This window comes from Trachurus japonicus, chromosome 17 (genome assembly GCF_045865225.1).
Source record: "Trachurus japonicus isolate A0001 chromosome 17, Traja_1.0".
NCBI lineage: Eukaryota > Metazoa > Chordata > Actinopteri > Carangiformes > Carangidae > Trachurus > Trachurus japonicus.
Genome location: NC_140923.1, coordinates 19,132,704 through 19,148,765, shown reverse-complemented (window position 1 = coordinate 19,148,765; position 16,062 = coordinate 19,132,704). Strand labels below are relative to the sequence as shown.

Below are 16,062 nucleotides of genomic sequence, written 5' to 3'. Positions count from 1 at the left end.
ACATTTTCATGCGCAAATTATCATCAGTTACCCATTTTGCTAACACCACATTTGCCCACATGACCATAGAAACCCTAGCACATTAAAAAGTAAAGAGGGTGAAACTTTATTTTATGCAAAATATGACCTTAAAGGCTTCATTATCACTTTCCATTGCTCTTTCCCGATGTCTAAATGCGTCTCTGTGCCTCTGTTTTGTGTGTGCGTCACGCATTTGTGTGTGAAACGTGTGGTTTTGTCGAGCCTGTGTGCAGAGGGAATCATGAAGACATTTTTCTTTAAGACATTAATGTCATGGAAGTTGACAGAAGTGTAGAGATTGAGAGGCTTGTTCACATCAGAGTTTTTCCCTCATAGTCTGGGAAGCGATCCAGAGCTGTTGGGGGAAAATTCAAATGGTTGTCAACATTTTATCCTTTCCATCAAGATAAATCAACAATACGACACTTCTGGACGTATTACCATGACATTGTCTCATCTCCCACTCGTACCTCCAAAACACAGTTTCAGAAATAGGATTTAAAGGGTCAGTTCACCCAAATCACAAAATACATTATATTTTCTCACTTTTCACACGTGGCACCTGGCCATGAAGAATCTGGATTTATGGGCTGCTCTTTTTAGATCTCCACCCCTTCCAGTATCTGAATACAGGGGACGTGAATGCAATTTAAAAGTACTGAAGAATTTTAAAAGAAATCTCAGCAGCAGTGTGTTATTCACGAAAACAAATGTTACTCTTAATAATCCTAAAATCCAAATGTCTGACTGGCATTAGTTCTTGTTGGAACGAATTTCTACCGAAGAAGAAGTTGCGGTGAAAAGTGTCCAAAGTAAAGTCTGAGGATTATCTCGAGAAGGTTGATAAAGTTGGGGAGAAAAGTGTTTGACCTTCCCGCATCTTTGATTTATGAAGTGAGATGTGGACTAAGAAGCAACCTATAACAGCAGAGATTCGGAGCAGAACATCTACAGCCCAAGAGTTTGGCTGAGGTTTCTGTTTCTTTTTCTCAAATAAAACAAGCAACATCATATGTGAACACATTAATAATGTCTGTGATGTCTCGGTGCTGTGGATGTTGAGCCCTAGTTGGGGGATGAAATAGAAAATAAAGGACCATATAGTATTAGATAGATGGCAGGGGTGGACGGTGGAGACAAATGCACGATACATATGAGCAGAGAGGTGAGGTGGAGCCTCAGCTCTGGGTTGGGGTTGGGGTTGGGGTTGGAGTTTGGAGGTGGGGGTGGGGGGGTTGGCTGAGAAGCTGGGTGGCTTCATGGCTTGAGGGCTGATCGTGGGTGAGCGAGAGAGAGAGAGGGAGAGAGAGACTGAGCAGGCCACCCAAGTGGCAGTCAGAAACCTGTGTGTGTTTGCTGCTGACCCCTACACATTAGCACAACACTTCCTCAATTTGTCTCCTGTGTTCTCCGGCCACAAATGAATTTCCTCCTCCACCACCTCCCCACCCACCCCAAACACACACACACACACACACACACACACACACACACACTCACCCACACACACACATACAGACACACACACACCAACACCACCCCATCACTAACCTAAACGTCTGAATACATAAGCACGCACACACAAACACCCCTTTTACAAGCTTTAGAGATAGAACAGTTGCTTATGTTGTTTAGCCAACAAAGAGTGTGTGTGGAGACACAGATCCCATGTATGGGATAACAACCTCGGTGACATGCCTCTCACATACACACACACTAAGCCCAGATATTCCTGTCTGTCACTGCGGAGGCCCCCGGCTAATTAACTAAACATTGACTGGGTGGTTGATTGGGATCTCGTCTTAAATCGCTTTTGTAATAAAATCACAGGAAGAAGCCAAAGCTTGACCTGCTTTACACCCTCATGTGACCTTTTCTTTCTAATCTCATTCATTATAGTGTTTATAACATCCAGAGCTCTAACTGCAAACAGGTTGGCTATTTCATATCATTAAAATAAACATTTTTTTTTTTGCCCTGTCCGAAACATTCAGCTCTGGTTTCTTGCCCTGTAATTCTGCTGCAGACATTCCCGCTTTTAAATCACTTTATTCGGTTCAATTTCACAGTAAGGCTACATGTAATTAGCTTAGCACCAGAGGAAATGTTTAAACTTGAGTGACGGCTGAATTGGAGATTTCAAGGTTTAAATGCGACTTAAGAAAATTCTTACATGATTGTTGAAAATCATTTCCAATTTCAATCAGTTTTCTATTTTCCCACTGCCGTTGTCAAAAATGTATCTAAATACACTTCCTGTGTGAGCGGTGACAGCTGCGTTTTGTCTTAAGATGGGAGTTTTTTTGATAAGCTTCTTCATCATTTGTGCTGATCACAATAGTGTAGGACTTTTTTTTTTTTTTTTGAAAAGCTATACGAGTTATATTTGCCTATACATATACATGCATGGGCAAACACACATACACACACACTGATTTCTTTTAAAGCTACAGGTCTGAGTTTGCATTACCACCTGCTAGCTGCGTCTGACAATACCTCTGTTACAACCGCACAAACAAAGACTTAAAGAAAAGTGTGTTTCTCTGTCTCTCTCTGTGTTTTGTGTGTTTTTCCCCTAGAAAGGCAACCATTCATTACGGTGACAAAGGGGTAAAGAAATGCATTATCATAATTAATCTTGTGTGAGACTGTGGGTGGCAGCTTCGACTCTCCACTGAGACTGACAGAGGTGCTCAATGCAGAAAAGTGTCTCCTCTCTGCTACCGGGCAACTTTTCGCCTTTTCACTGAGATCTGGTAAAGTGGTGTAATTACTTGGAAAGTATAAAATGTCTCATGGGTTTTTCCCAACAATATGTGAGAAGACTTGGTGAACAGCCAACGTGAAAATGTTTTACAACTGAAAAAGTACAAGCACTTTTTTCTTTTTCTTTTTTTTTTTTTTTAGTTTAAACTGTTGTGTATATTTTTATTCATCATCGCTATGTTTTTTGAGCAACTTTATTTTTCTAGTCAGTCAGAGCATGGCCAAATATTCACTTTGGTTATCATGAAAATAATTTGTTCATTTCGACAAGTGTTATCCCAGAAATGTGTTTGTGATTTGTTCTCGTGTTTTTCTCCAGGAATTCTTTGTTATGTCTCCATCTGTTTGTGAGAGCGAGATGTGATGCTCTGTTGTTTTGTGCTTCAAAACTGTTTGCATGATTGAATTATTGAAAATTGGCCTCACACATAGATAAGTATACTCAGGGTTTAATGAGAGGGTGAGAAATTATTATGATCATACCACTTCAATCCCCCTCACCTCAGTCCCCTTCAGGATATTTAGTAATTATATAAATTGAATAGGGTCTTTATCTTAATCCTAGACTTGCATCAAAACTCATTTATTTAAATAGTAGTAGTTAGTTTTTGATGTTGAAGTGAGATTAGTTTCACATATTTATGAAGAATGAGGTTTAGATGAATTCATTTTCTCATACTTCCTATCTGATTATCTTTACAGGTCTGCAGCTTCAAGTGTTTTTGTATAAGGTCTTGTAATCAATGAAATTTCTGACATTTTCACAGGAAACAGCAGAAAAGTTCATCAAAACCTGGCTGTCTTAGATGATTTGATCTTTCTTTTATATCTAAAACAAGTGAAAACATAGTTCTGTAATTCTATGCAAAAAAAGTATTTGATCCAGACCTGCTAGAGTTTATCAGAGAGCCGAGTGTGAGGGCTGGGGGCAGATTTAAAAGATAACCACTTCTGACGTAATGCTGATGTTTCACCTGGCTTTATTTTTATTTTCAGATCTGGAAGAAACTACAAGTGACTGACAACTAACATAACACTGAACCAACAGTTAGGTACGTTCTTGTTTTGAGTTATTCCAATATCATAATCAGTTCAATTTCAGTATGGCATCTTATCTATGTAATTGCTATACCTTTTTAACAAGGTCAGTCCAAAAAGACAAAAAAAAAGTCACTTTAGTTCTCACGAAATGGGTCCATTTTCCCACTGAGTCCCACTGAGTCTTGCACAATATCACTACTGTTCCCCTGGATGATCATCTCTGCATCTGTGATCATCGCTTCCTCTAGTTCTTCATCTGTCTTCTTTTATATAACTCCCTTGGCACTCCCCAGATACACAGCACAGTTTTTTTTTTGGAATGGCACATCCCTTTATGTCTTTTGCCTCATTCTACTGTGTGTCCCAAATGATTCGCAAAGAAATGCAGTCGTGAGCAGCCTCCCAGCCTCTCTCTTCGATAAATAAACACTTTATGTGCCTGAACCCCGGGCGTCTCGGCTGTTGTGAGACGGCTGAGTGCCAGAGCGGTTCCGTAGCTCTGCCTATAGCACATACAGAACCCTGGACGGACAGCCAGCCATGCATGCATGGATGAACGGATGAATGGATGGAGCCACTGGGGAGAGATGAAATGGAGGAATGGAGATGGGAGGGGGGGGAGGTAAGAGGAAGAGCAGGAGTAGAGTCGCAGCTGAAACAGAGAGAATAATCAAGGTGTTAAGAAGGAAATTGGAAATGAAAAAAGATGGAAAGATGGAACAAGAGAGAAGATAAAGAGAAGAAGAGATGGATGGAGGGAGAGGGACCATATGGGACACAGGACATGGAGAAGGGAAGGAGGGAGAGGAGGGCAATTTGTGTTTGGAGTCCAGGGCGGTGTGATGGCAGATATCTGCACAGCGCATGGTCATCTCAGATGGTTTATTTATCCAAGGCCTCCAGACCAGGCCTCGGACCTCCCTGAGTTTGTTAGGCTTGAAGGGGGCCCCCTACCACACAACCCAATTCCTCACATTCCACATTAGCTCCCATTTCCAGCTGCTTGTTTCCCTCTACCACTGAACCCGACCCAACCCAGTCCAAGCAAACCATAGCCAGTCCCGGCCAAATGGAAACACTGACCATCCAGTGCCACCCTAGAAACACAAGCGTATGGTTGCCTCCGTCTGGACAGATGGACCAGTAAGTATATACTGTATGTAGGTGTATCACTGAACCTCTACAGAGAGCAGTGAAGCGGTGCTAAATTAGAGACTAACAAGAGTATCCTGTGATCCTGCAGTCCCAAGTCAGAGGGTATAGGCTGATACACAGTGCACATGTCCTGTTTCAAGAGCTATTGAGATTGAGATTGTTCCATACCAGCAGAAGTGCTTCACTCCAGCTTTGTTGAATTCAGACGTTTAAAACAGAACAAAACTATAGTGAATCTTTAGCGTCGCCTCTCAGCAGAAAACGTTTAGATAACTGATCCACAAAGACTTCTTCAAGCAGGATCAAAATGTTATAAAACAATTATGACAGTAGATTTAATTGATGGACAATCTTTGAGAAAGTTTAATTATTTTACCTCTTCATTAATGAGTGGTGACTTGTAGTTTTTGTTCCTAACCCTGATTGATTTCAGTGAGGCTTGTCCAGAAAGCAGCAGAGATTATAATCATTACTATAAATATTATTTTGTTCTTATTTGATCATTCAGAGTATTTAATTCCATGCCTTTTTAGTCGTGTCATAGCTGGAAAGAAAAGGCCTGACTAATGAAGGCAGCTTGTGTTAGACACAGTTTAATTTGTATGAATGTCTGTCAAAACTATTTGATGTGCAACATCCTCTGTCATACAAATGATATTGTATAAACTAGTTTGACATTTAATAGTTTACACAAGTTTACACAACAGTATTACACAAGACAAAACAAAATGTACATGCTGTAGTTAAGTAAATCAAAAAACATTTAGCTACAGAATTTTGCATAAAAACCTGTAACACTTATAGTATGCATGTCAAGTTTAGCCTATATTTCATTTAATTAGCATACTTGATTTTCATGTTTCTAAAACCTCACATTGGTCTGTCTATATTGATTAGATCTGAAATTAATAGATTAATCAGTTGAGAGAGAGTTAATCACCAAGTATATGGATAATGCACTAACTGTTAAAGTAGGCTGCTTAAATCTGTGCATTAAGTGCAAAAAGACCAAATATTTGTCATTAACCTGTACTTATTACTTTCACTCAGATTGTTATGGGTTCGATTATCTTTAGTCATTTAACTTACTGTCATTTTATGGCACTAAAATATTAATAAAACCGCCTTGTCTATTCTTTTAATGCACATCACACTGATCCAGATCTCTCAAACAGTCACACTCTCCTGTTTGCAAGTAAACAGTGACAATTGATGGATGTAACAGCTCAGCAGTATGTGACACCGTCTGAACCTACACCTACTGTAGCTGAGTGAAGCTATAGGCGTTAACACCTATATTCAAATTGCTTTATTTCAGCTTCAAATTGTTTTACAGTCACTCAAATGCCCTCAAACTGACACCAGCCACCTGACAAATGTTCCCTGCAGCAGCAGAGGCTGCTGTTTAGGCAGGGAATGACTGTGTAATCTGGTGTGTTTGTTCTTCACCCCTATACTGTCATGAGTGGGGCCAGTGGGGGGGCTTACATTAGCAAACCACCAAGACACACCGAACCTCTTGTTTTTGACAGATTAGAAAATAATCTGGCCCGAGAACCCTCTTTCTTTCTTTCTTTCTTTCTTTCTTTCTTTCTTTCTTTCTTTCTTTCTTTCTTTCTTTCTTTCTTTCTCAGACGTACTTCTTAGGTGAGCTGCTCTCTGAACTCATGAAATCATGCATGGCGAGACGTGGAACGTTTCCAAAAAGTCTCCACAGAGATAAGGGTGTCACATTGAACCGAGCAGTCTGAAGGTGTCAATTGAAAAGGTGCATGTTGGAATTATTCCTGTGATCTTTTTAATGTTAACTTTATGTGGACGGTTCTCTATAAGGCGTAAGAATAACCTGTCAATCTGCTTCAAGGCTTTTGGCCACAAGCGCTGAGGTTACAGCTGTCAGTGCTAAAACACTTACCTCTCCTAAACTGCACTCACAGCAGAGCCCTGGGAGGGTAAAAATGTATTTTGGGTGTTCTGTAACAAATGTGAGGCTCCAAAACCTCATCAAACACGAGATGCCCTGAAGTGATATGAAAAGTGTTGAAAGATAAGTATTTCTGCCATCCAAAAGAAAAGAAGAAGAAAGGAAAAGAAGTGTGTTTACATTCTTGACTATAAAAGCTAAATTAACTTTTCTTTTTCTTGCTGATTGGACTATGTTGATGAAACAGAGGAGCTGGATATTGTGTGCGTGCCTGTCGCTGTTATATCAATAGATGGCATGTGCGTTTGCTTCTTACAAACTGGAGGGCCCGGCCACTGGGAATAATGCTCAGAGAGAGAGAGAGAGAGCAAGTGAGGCGGGCAGGCAGGCAGGCAGCAAGCTGTGTGTGCGTGAGTGTGCGCGCCCACGTGCGAGTGTGTGTATATGTGCGGGGGCGCGTGCGCGTGCGCTGGCTGTTCAGAGTTTATTGAAAGAGTTCCTCTACCCCCCCCCCCCCTCCTCTCCCTCCTCCTCCTCCACCACCACTCCCCCCCTCTCCTCTCCTCTCCTCCCCTCCCCTCTCCCTCCCACCCTCTCCCTCCCTCCAGCCCAGGCAGCAGCAGCCTGGGTGGTCCCCCTCTCTCTCCACTTTGGTGAGCTGTTGCTTAGCAGCTAATAATAGGCGATGTTTGCAAAGTAATTTGCCTCTTCCTTGGCCAATGGGAGCCGGAGCACTTTTCCATCAAACCTCCCTTTTCAGGATTTGCCGAGAGGCGAACTTCTCCAAATGTTACCGCTATGGGATCGGAGTTAGACTTGACACGGACGGCTCAGACATAGGCTACTACTACTACTACTACTACTACTCCTACAACTACTACTACTACTCCTCGCTGAGACGTCGTTTCATAAACTGTCGGGACGAATGAAGACTGAAGGATCTATACGGATTTCGGCGCATAATGTTGGGATGGAGTTTCGAGACTTATTTGGCTCCAAGGAAGACTAGAAAACGTTCTTCTAACTTGTCGCCGGCGGTGCTGGATGCGCTCCTCTTCTATGTTGGATTATTATTGTCGCTTCTTTTTCTGAACTCGCACCGATTCTCTGTCGCTTCGCTCTGCGCCCCCCAGCTCACCCTCTTTGGACTATGGCCTCGGATCGCGGGGTCCCAGGGGCCGGCGTCTTTGGAGATTTACCCCCGAGTTATACGCGCTCCCAGCCGCCTGCGAACCCAGACCTACTCCGGAGACCCAGCTACTGCCACGCTGCTTTCGCACTTAAACAGATCTCAAAGGTGATTGAACGCTCGCTCGTCTGGTGTTGTTGTGCTGGGGTTTTTTACTACGGAGGCGGCTTTCATTCAGTCGGTAAATGTGAATGAAAAGTCTCTGAAGGCAGCGTTTGATTTGGCCGTTATCTAATCGTGAGTTGAGGGCGCATGTGGTAATGTAGGGTATAGGCTGAGGCAGCAGCAGCAGCAGCAGCAGCAGCAGCAGCTCCTCAGCCTGGGGTCCGGGAGACCACCGGAGCTCTGAGAGGGAGACAGCAGCGAGATCAGCAGTAGTTCTTGTTAACTGTTTATTGTTTAGTGAAAGAAGAGAAGAAATTGTCATCACATGCTGATGTAGAGTTAAAAACTCAGTCTACATTGGACAAAACCCGATAGTCTAGAGGTCCGAGCTCGCATGAGATGTTGTGGAAACCTCCTGAAAAATAAAGTGATAACACCTTAACAAGAAATGTTCTCATCCACATTTGGCAGCGTGTAAACTTTGCTGTTCACTTTTGAGCGGAGCCGACTCTCATTAATTTATGTTTTGCCTGTTATTAAAGCCACCCGTGAGGGCTCGTTCCCATATTCCCCCGGTCGTGTTGTGCGTGTTTTTGGCTTTGTGCAGGCAGCGGAGAGTGCACTGGCCCGGGGTCTGTTTGGAAATGTGGTGGGTCCTGTAAAGGAATTCACTGATTGAGTTTGATCTGACAAAGCATCTTTGGACCGCCCGGATGCTTGGACGTGTTTCAGCACTGCTGAGAGAAACCACAACACCAGTGCAATGTCTCCTGTAGCAGTGACATTTGTTGTACAGGGACTGAATGGCTCGCACTAAAGCAGAGATTTCTAACTGTTATATTGAAAATTAGAGAGGGAAACGTAATGTAGATTACTAAATGGAAACAGATGTCAGCCTGAAACTACATTCATAAAGAACTGATTCTGTTAGTTTGTAATAGTTAATACTCAGGCAGAAGCAAATGAACAAAGTTACCTAAATTATAGGCTTTACCATCTTTTGACAGCACTATGCATACAAACTCACAAAAGATCAGATTCATACAAGGTGTTTGGTATCAAGTGAAAACGTTTACTGTATTGTTCCTGGACGTTTCCAACTCTCAGACTAGAATTTAAACTTGATATTTCACAACTTAATTTTCCTACAGTCATGGTTTTTGTCTTTTGGATGAAAATCATGCACTCATGTTTGCTTTCTTTTCATAGCTGTTTCTCTGGATTCCCCGAGCTGAAGCTACAAGGAACTGCTTTCCAAAATAAAATGAATTCATGTACAAATCACTGCCATAGCTGCAGGATGTAAATCATTTCAAATGTGAGGTGTTGTGGGAGATCCTGTCCCGAGTCTGGACTCTGTCCATTTGTTGGACATGAGCTATTAGCTGGAGTCTGACAGTACAAATATCAGGACATGTCTATGGTTAGCTAGTTAACACCTTAGCATATCAGCATTTTATATAAAGCTTTGATTTAAATAAAATAAATCCTCTGACAATACTTTTCATCCAGTGTTTGGGGGTGTTAGTTGTCACCGTGCTTTAAAATCTGCACACTTGAGACAGATACAAGCCATGAAAGCCCCCTTTGTGGACAGCTGTGCAATGATTCATTTTTTTTATGTATGGTAACAGCAATAATAATAATACTGTCCTTTTATCGCCCTCCCTCCTTCTTCAAATCCAGGGTAAGGCGGTAGGTCAGAAAGCTCCTCTGTGGATCCGGGCGAGGTTCCAGGCCCTCTTGTTCTCTCTGGGCTGCCACATCCAGAGGCACTGTGGGAAGGTCCTCTTTATTGGACTTTTAGTATTTGGGGCTCTGTCTGTGGGACTCCGAGTAGCAGCCATCGAAACGGACATCGAACAGCTATGGGTGGAAGGTGAGTTAAAGATGTCTTTCGTTTGATACGGCATGTGTTTCTCCTCCCGAGTGGTGTTTGCGTGAACTTTTAACTTTTAAGTGCTGTTAGATTTGCACCAGCGTTGTGCGTCTGGCCAATGCAACACCTCAGTGTGCATCCTTCAGGAGAACCGTCATTCTGTGAGGTCAGATTTTGTGAGTTTTATACGCAGCTCATTTTAATGCACACATTTAATGAACTTGTCCCCCACCCACCCAGCCACACACACACACACACACACACTGGTTTTAATAAGAGTTTGAATGACAGCAGTGGCTGGTGGGAAGGTGCAGGGTGGTAATGTTAGTGTCATCTCAGTGCCATGGGAGGGCACTAGGTGTTCAGTGACAGACAGACAGGCAGACTGCTTTGACTGCAGCAGCAACAATGTTGCTGATGTTGGGGTTGCTTTTTTATTTGGTATTTGACTGGTTAGAAATGACCATTTTGGTTTATTTTAGTAAATTTCTCTCAGGGAATATAATTCCCCAAAAGCTTGTAGACACAGTATTAACTCCTTTGTCAGCAGTTCATGTTTTTGTCTTGTGTGTCACCAAAGGATTGTTTGGTTCTTGAGGCTCCGCATTGCTTTGTTTTGCTGATGTTTGTTCATTTCTTAATAAGTCACAGTTAGCCCGAGAAACCCGAACACATCTCTGACACGACTGCATTCCACTGTCACACACGCACGCACACGGACACACACACACACACACACAAACATACACTTGTCTTTTGCTTGCTTTACAAGGATGACTGTGTGTATGTGTCATTCTGTGCCAGATCACAGACCTTCTCTACATTTGACACTGCTCTCTTTTACCCTCTTTCGGTGCATTTTAGATTTAGGTTATCTGTGCATTTTCAGGGGCAGAGGCAGCTTTATTTGGTTTTTCACACTGGCGAAATTCCTTTTAAACCCCCAGGCTTTCAGTGCCGGGGCTGATCCCCGCAGCAGATGGACTGTGTGAATGGTTAGCCATCTTTGAGGGCTCTGACCCCTCCCCCCTCAGCTCCCTGTGTGGTCCCTAACTATTCTTGGATTCCATTCAACAAGAGGCAAGCAGGCAGGCAGGCAAGCAGGCACCACCTCCATAAACCCCCTCCCTCTTCTTCCTCCTCCTCCTCCTCCTCCTCACAAGAAGAAAAAATATAAGTGAATGCAGCTGAAGTTTACCCACCTGTTTTGCACGCTCTAAAAGCACCACAGCAGTTGGTGAATATAAACAGACTCTATAGGGTTTTTAAGCCCACCATGTCACTAGAGGACGGGGACAGGCGGCTCCCACAGGAGCTGGGCGGAGGTGTTGGAGGAATCACACATTGCTGGTGTCAGGAGAAGTGTTTGGAGGACTTTAAATAAATTCCTTAATCAGGCAGATTAATAATTTTTTTTTAAATCTCTGTAATTGTTTTCTCTGAAATAATTATCTTGAGGCTGGAAGGTAAAGCCCGAATCTCCCACAAAAACAGGGAACAAGAGTTTGAATTTCCACAGTCTCCTTTTTCTTTGGTTTCTTTCTGGTTAGTGTAAAGCTTCAGGATTACCTCTTGAGCTAATTGGCAGAGCCGTCTCTTAAAGGAGATGTTTAGATGTTTGTGTGCCAGTTGTTTTGCTGTGGGATTGAGAGAGTTGAACCGGGGGGCTGAAAAGGAATGCTGTGCCTTTAAGAGGCCGTGGCCATGTTTCTAAAGTTTCTGCCTGCCTTGTTTCCACCAATAGCCCATTGACAAAGCTGCTAGGGCCTCAATGGAGAGTAAAGTGGTTCAGTAACAAGGAGAGGTTAGTTCTCCCTCTGCCGCTCTCTCTCTCTCACACACACACGCACACACACAAACACAGGAAAACACACACACATGCACCATTGCGCATAAGCCAGAACACAAGAGGGAGGAATGATATACTTAGTAATAAGACAGATGATTCCAGATCAAGAGACTCAACATACTTTTCAACATTGGTTATCAAGATTTAATGGATCATCTTTATTTATATACCTTGGTTTAAAAGAAATGTAATAATTAATGTTAACCTGTAGTCATTTGCATCATATCTGAACTGAATTGTAGCATAAGCAAAGGCTTTCTACTCGCATCCTAATTTGTTCACAATAAACTAGCTGTGAATTGACACCTTACGTGTTAACACTCTGCCAGCATGGTGTAAGCTGTGTGTGAATATGTGCAAATGTGCTAGGGGCATATGCTTCCCATCATATATTCATACTTGAAGCTGCCCCCACGGTATAAACGCAAACACATATACGCTTGTCATCTTTGCCACCCTCAGCGTGTACAGTGCGCTTGGCCGTATGTCTGCCCGTCTGAATTTCCTGACTGCATGCCCATGTGTCTGCCTGTGCTTTGTGTGCGTCTGTTTATATTTCTACCTGTCTGTCTGCCTGCTCTGTGAAGTCAGGCCACCAGGGCTTTTTTAATTGCTTCCTCCCTCCTCCAGCACCAAAACACTGTGAAACAGAGCACAGCAGTGCAGTCTGTGTCTAGAAAAAGTCGACAGACAGAAACAGAACGGGAGGAGAAGTTAGCTCTTTTATCTGCATTCCCAAGCGCACTCTCACAGTGTACCATCCTACACTGACACAGTCCTTTTTTTTTTATATCAGTGTGGTTTGCCCCAAGGATACTTGTCTGGAAACGTGTGCATCTGCAAGGAGGACAAGCAGCAAAAAAAAAAAAAAAAAAGTAGAAGGGTTAAATCGTGCCTTCAGTCCTCACACCTGTGTAGGTGAGAATAAAAGACACAGTATCAGGGTGTTTAGTCTGACAAGGGGATTAAGGACTATTTTTGGCTTACTGATCAGTCACTGAGGAGAATCTGAGACAGACATCAGCCATAAAAATACCTTCAAAATACCTTCAATTACTTAAAACAGATCTTGTTTCGTGGGCTGTTTTCATTCAATGTTGTGTTACAGTATTTTGTATATCTTATTTTTGGAAAGTGAAACAAATGCTTGCAGCCAATAGACACCACTTCTAAATCTCTCTTTTTTTATCATATCATTTTAAAGTGCCTGTATTATATTACACGTTTCAATTCCCACAATCTCCTTAACTTGGTATAAATGAATGTGTCTTTTCCGTGGTGTTTTTGTTTCTATGTCCTGTGTGTGAGAGTTGGTGTGAGTTGGGCAACGTGCGAGCCATCTTGTATTGTCCAGGAGAGAGGTCGTAAAAAGAGGTGCAGGAAGAAGAGAAGGATGAGAGGAGACATTGGGGGGTTGGGGCAGGAACAGGGTGGAAGGTTTATGGCTGGCTGACACTTTTTTTTTGTTTTGCTTGTGTTTTTGCACGTCTCACATGAACAAACATCAGATGCGAGACAGTCTCATGCCTGTCTGTCTTTTACCATCAAGAGGTGTGGGAGGGAGGAGTTTTATGAGAGAGAAGTCGCCTGCTCAGGCTTGAAATTTGAACTAAAATCTGTGTAACTAGAATTATTTTTTTCATTTATTGATTGAATGTGTTTTGATGATTGTTTGAAGTCAGGTGTTGAATGGTGGAAGCTTTTCCCGCACACAAAGGCCCACTTGAAAAGCTTGTTTGAGAAAAAGAGGAAAGAAATGGCCTCCATGTAAAAGTGGTGGTGTTTACATTTACTAAACTCATCCTTCTTGGCAGAGTTTGGGTAAGGCATGACAGACATGTACACAGACTCAAGCTGTCCAAATATGAGTGCAGGGAGACAGGTCCTGTCCAGATAGCAGGCGCACCACATGTCCCATAAAGAGGCCATGTAGTAGGAGCATAGGAAAGGGGGAGGTAAAGATCTTCACATACACAGTCCTCATAGACCACATGTAAGTGCTAGCTTAGCCTGCTAGCAGTGAAATCAGACAAGATCTTTTATGGATATGAGAGGAGCCAGAAAACATATTGATTAAAAGCCATTGACAGAGTGTGGATGAGAGAACACACCCCTGAGTTTGCGCAAATGAGCGAATGCACACGTGGGCATTTCGATGTTTGGAGCAGTTTCCCTAAACAAACCTCAGAGCAGCACAGCAGGTAAATGCTATAATTCATCGGAGCGCACACAGCGCCCCAGTTCAGACACAGAAAGGGAGCTCTATGAGGCATTATTGGAGGTGAATAGTGCGCGGTGGTGCCCCAGCTAGATAAATAAACTCCCAGCGCTCAGGGCCCAGGACCTCACTGGTAGAGAGAACAAACAAGACTAGAGTCAACCTGGGTCACTTCTAAATGTTTATTTCACCCCCCTTACCTCCATCCTTCAATCCAAGTCTCCCTCATTCCATCCTCTTTCTCAGCATCCCCCCTCAACACGCACACATGCACGCTCTTCAACAGTCAGACCAAGACCACCCCCCAACAAATAAACACACATTGAACAGCTATAGATACATGTGCATATGACAGACACATGGCTTTGCTTCCAATATACAAGAAACACACAGACTGTTCTCTGCCTGTCTTTTTGAAGTATCACTTTTACAGTTAGAAAACAAAAATATTCATCACGTGGACCTGATTTCAAACACAGCCTCTTATACAGAGATAACATACATTTACTCTCTGATTTTGGTGCCAACGCTTTTTGGAAATAGGACACTGGACTGTCAGAGTCTTTGCAACACTGAATGCAATATCCTGAAAAGCCGCAATGCAGCCGAAAACGGGATAATGAAAACTCAATCAATATAGTGTGGCACCCTTTCTTTTCACTGGTGAAGAGCAACCTTTGTCTTTGGTCCACACGAAATAAAGCGACACCAGTCACCTTAGAGTTTGCACCATTTGCCTCTGTCTTCACACCATGAAAGTATAAAAAGTAAAGGGAGATGGAGAGAGACTGAACATTTTCTTGGTACTTGGGAGGGAAAAAAGAAATGGTTCTTGGGCTCAATAAATTCATTTCTTGTCTGAATGAGACCAGCAACGTGGAAAAATTTTGCCTTTCAGGCAGGGATGAATGTATGTTTCAACCACACATTAAGCAGTATTAGCAGTCAGTGGAGTGTCTAATGTGACTATTTTTCACAGTGGCCAACACTGCCCATGATTAGCATAATTAGCAGAGGCAAGCCTATACATATGGAAATAGAAAGTGCCTAAATGCCAACCCTGGTGGAAATTTATGTGTGGTGGCTAACACCACTGGCACATCTGAATAGAATGTAAGTGAAACTGATTTTTCATGTTGTTTTCGCCATTTTATACTGTTTTTAAGGTGTGATCTCGGGGTGGGTGTGTTTTTTTCACCGTACACACTGCTGGATTTTAATCATTTTATTTTCCTGCATTCTCACACATTGATAGGTTTTTTTCCCCCTCCTCCTATGATAATAATACAGCTGTCTTTGAAGATTGATGAACAGATACAGTGTTTGTGTAAAGACAAACACACACACCCACACACCCGCACAGAGACACATACACACACACGCACGCACGCACGCACGCACACACATACACACATTGTATTTCTATAGGTAAGATAGCAAAGTGCCAGCTCCTCTTTCTTGCCCCCAGCCTCACCCTCCCACAGCCAGCTCTGGCATTGTTTTACAGGCTGGGAAAGTTTTGGTCCATTTGCTTTTGTTGTGAAAAAAACGTTCCCTCTTTATTTTATTCTGCTGTTTGTTGGGAAACATCTGAAAGAAATTGAAGGGTTGAATGACAAAAGGGTCTGCATTCAGTCTGGAGCTGCTGTACTGAAGGATTGTATGGAGGAACGGCCCATCTGCTGGGGGTGCCCTGGCTAGGGAATGCTACAGGGCAGGGCCGGGCTGAGGACCCAAAGTGGGACACATGCAGTCCTGATTCTGGTGGGTCCATATGTGACAAAAGGAGTAAGAAGGGTTTTTTTTGTGACGTTGGGTGCCAGGCCAAGAGAATGAATTTCTCATTTGGCTCTTTAGCTGAAAATCTAAAGAAATAAAGGACCTCTATTGGAGGACATAGTATAAAAAGGGTTCA

The 16,062-nt window shown here is 42.8% G+C and overlaps 1 protein-coding gene across 1 annotated transcript in view; it reads left to right on the top strand.

Annotated features, from left to right (window-relative positions):
* Positions 1-7,507: 7,507 nt before the first annotated feature.
* ptch2 (patched 2) overlaps positions 7,508-16,062 on the top strand; it is a 30,340-nt gene continuing 21,785 nt past the window's right edge. The window contains exons 1-2 of the mRNA XM_085803782.1: positions 7,508-8,204; positions 9,888-10,080. Coding sequence (XP_085659908.1) covers positions 8,058-8,204; positions 9,888-10,080 — 340 coding nt within the window. The 5' untranslated portion in view covers positions 7,508-8,057. The remainder of the gene's footprint in view (positions 8,205-9,887; positions 10,081-16,062) is intronic.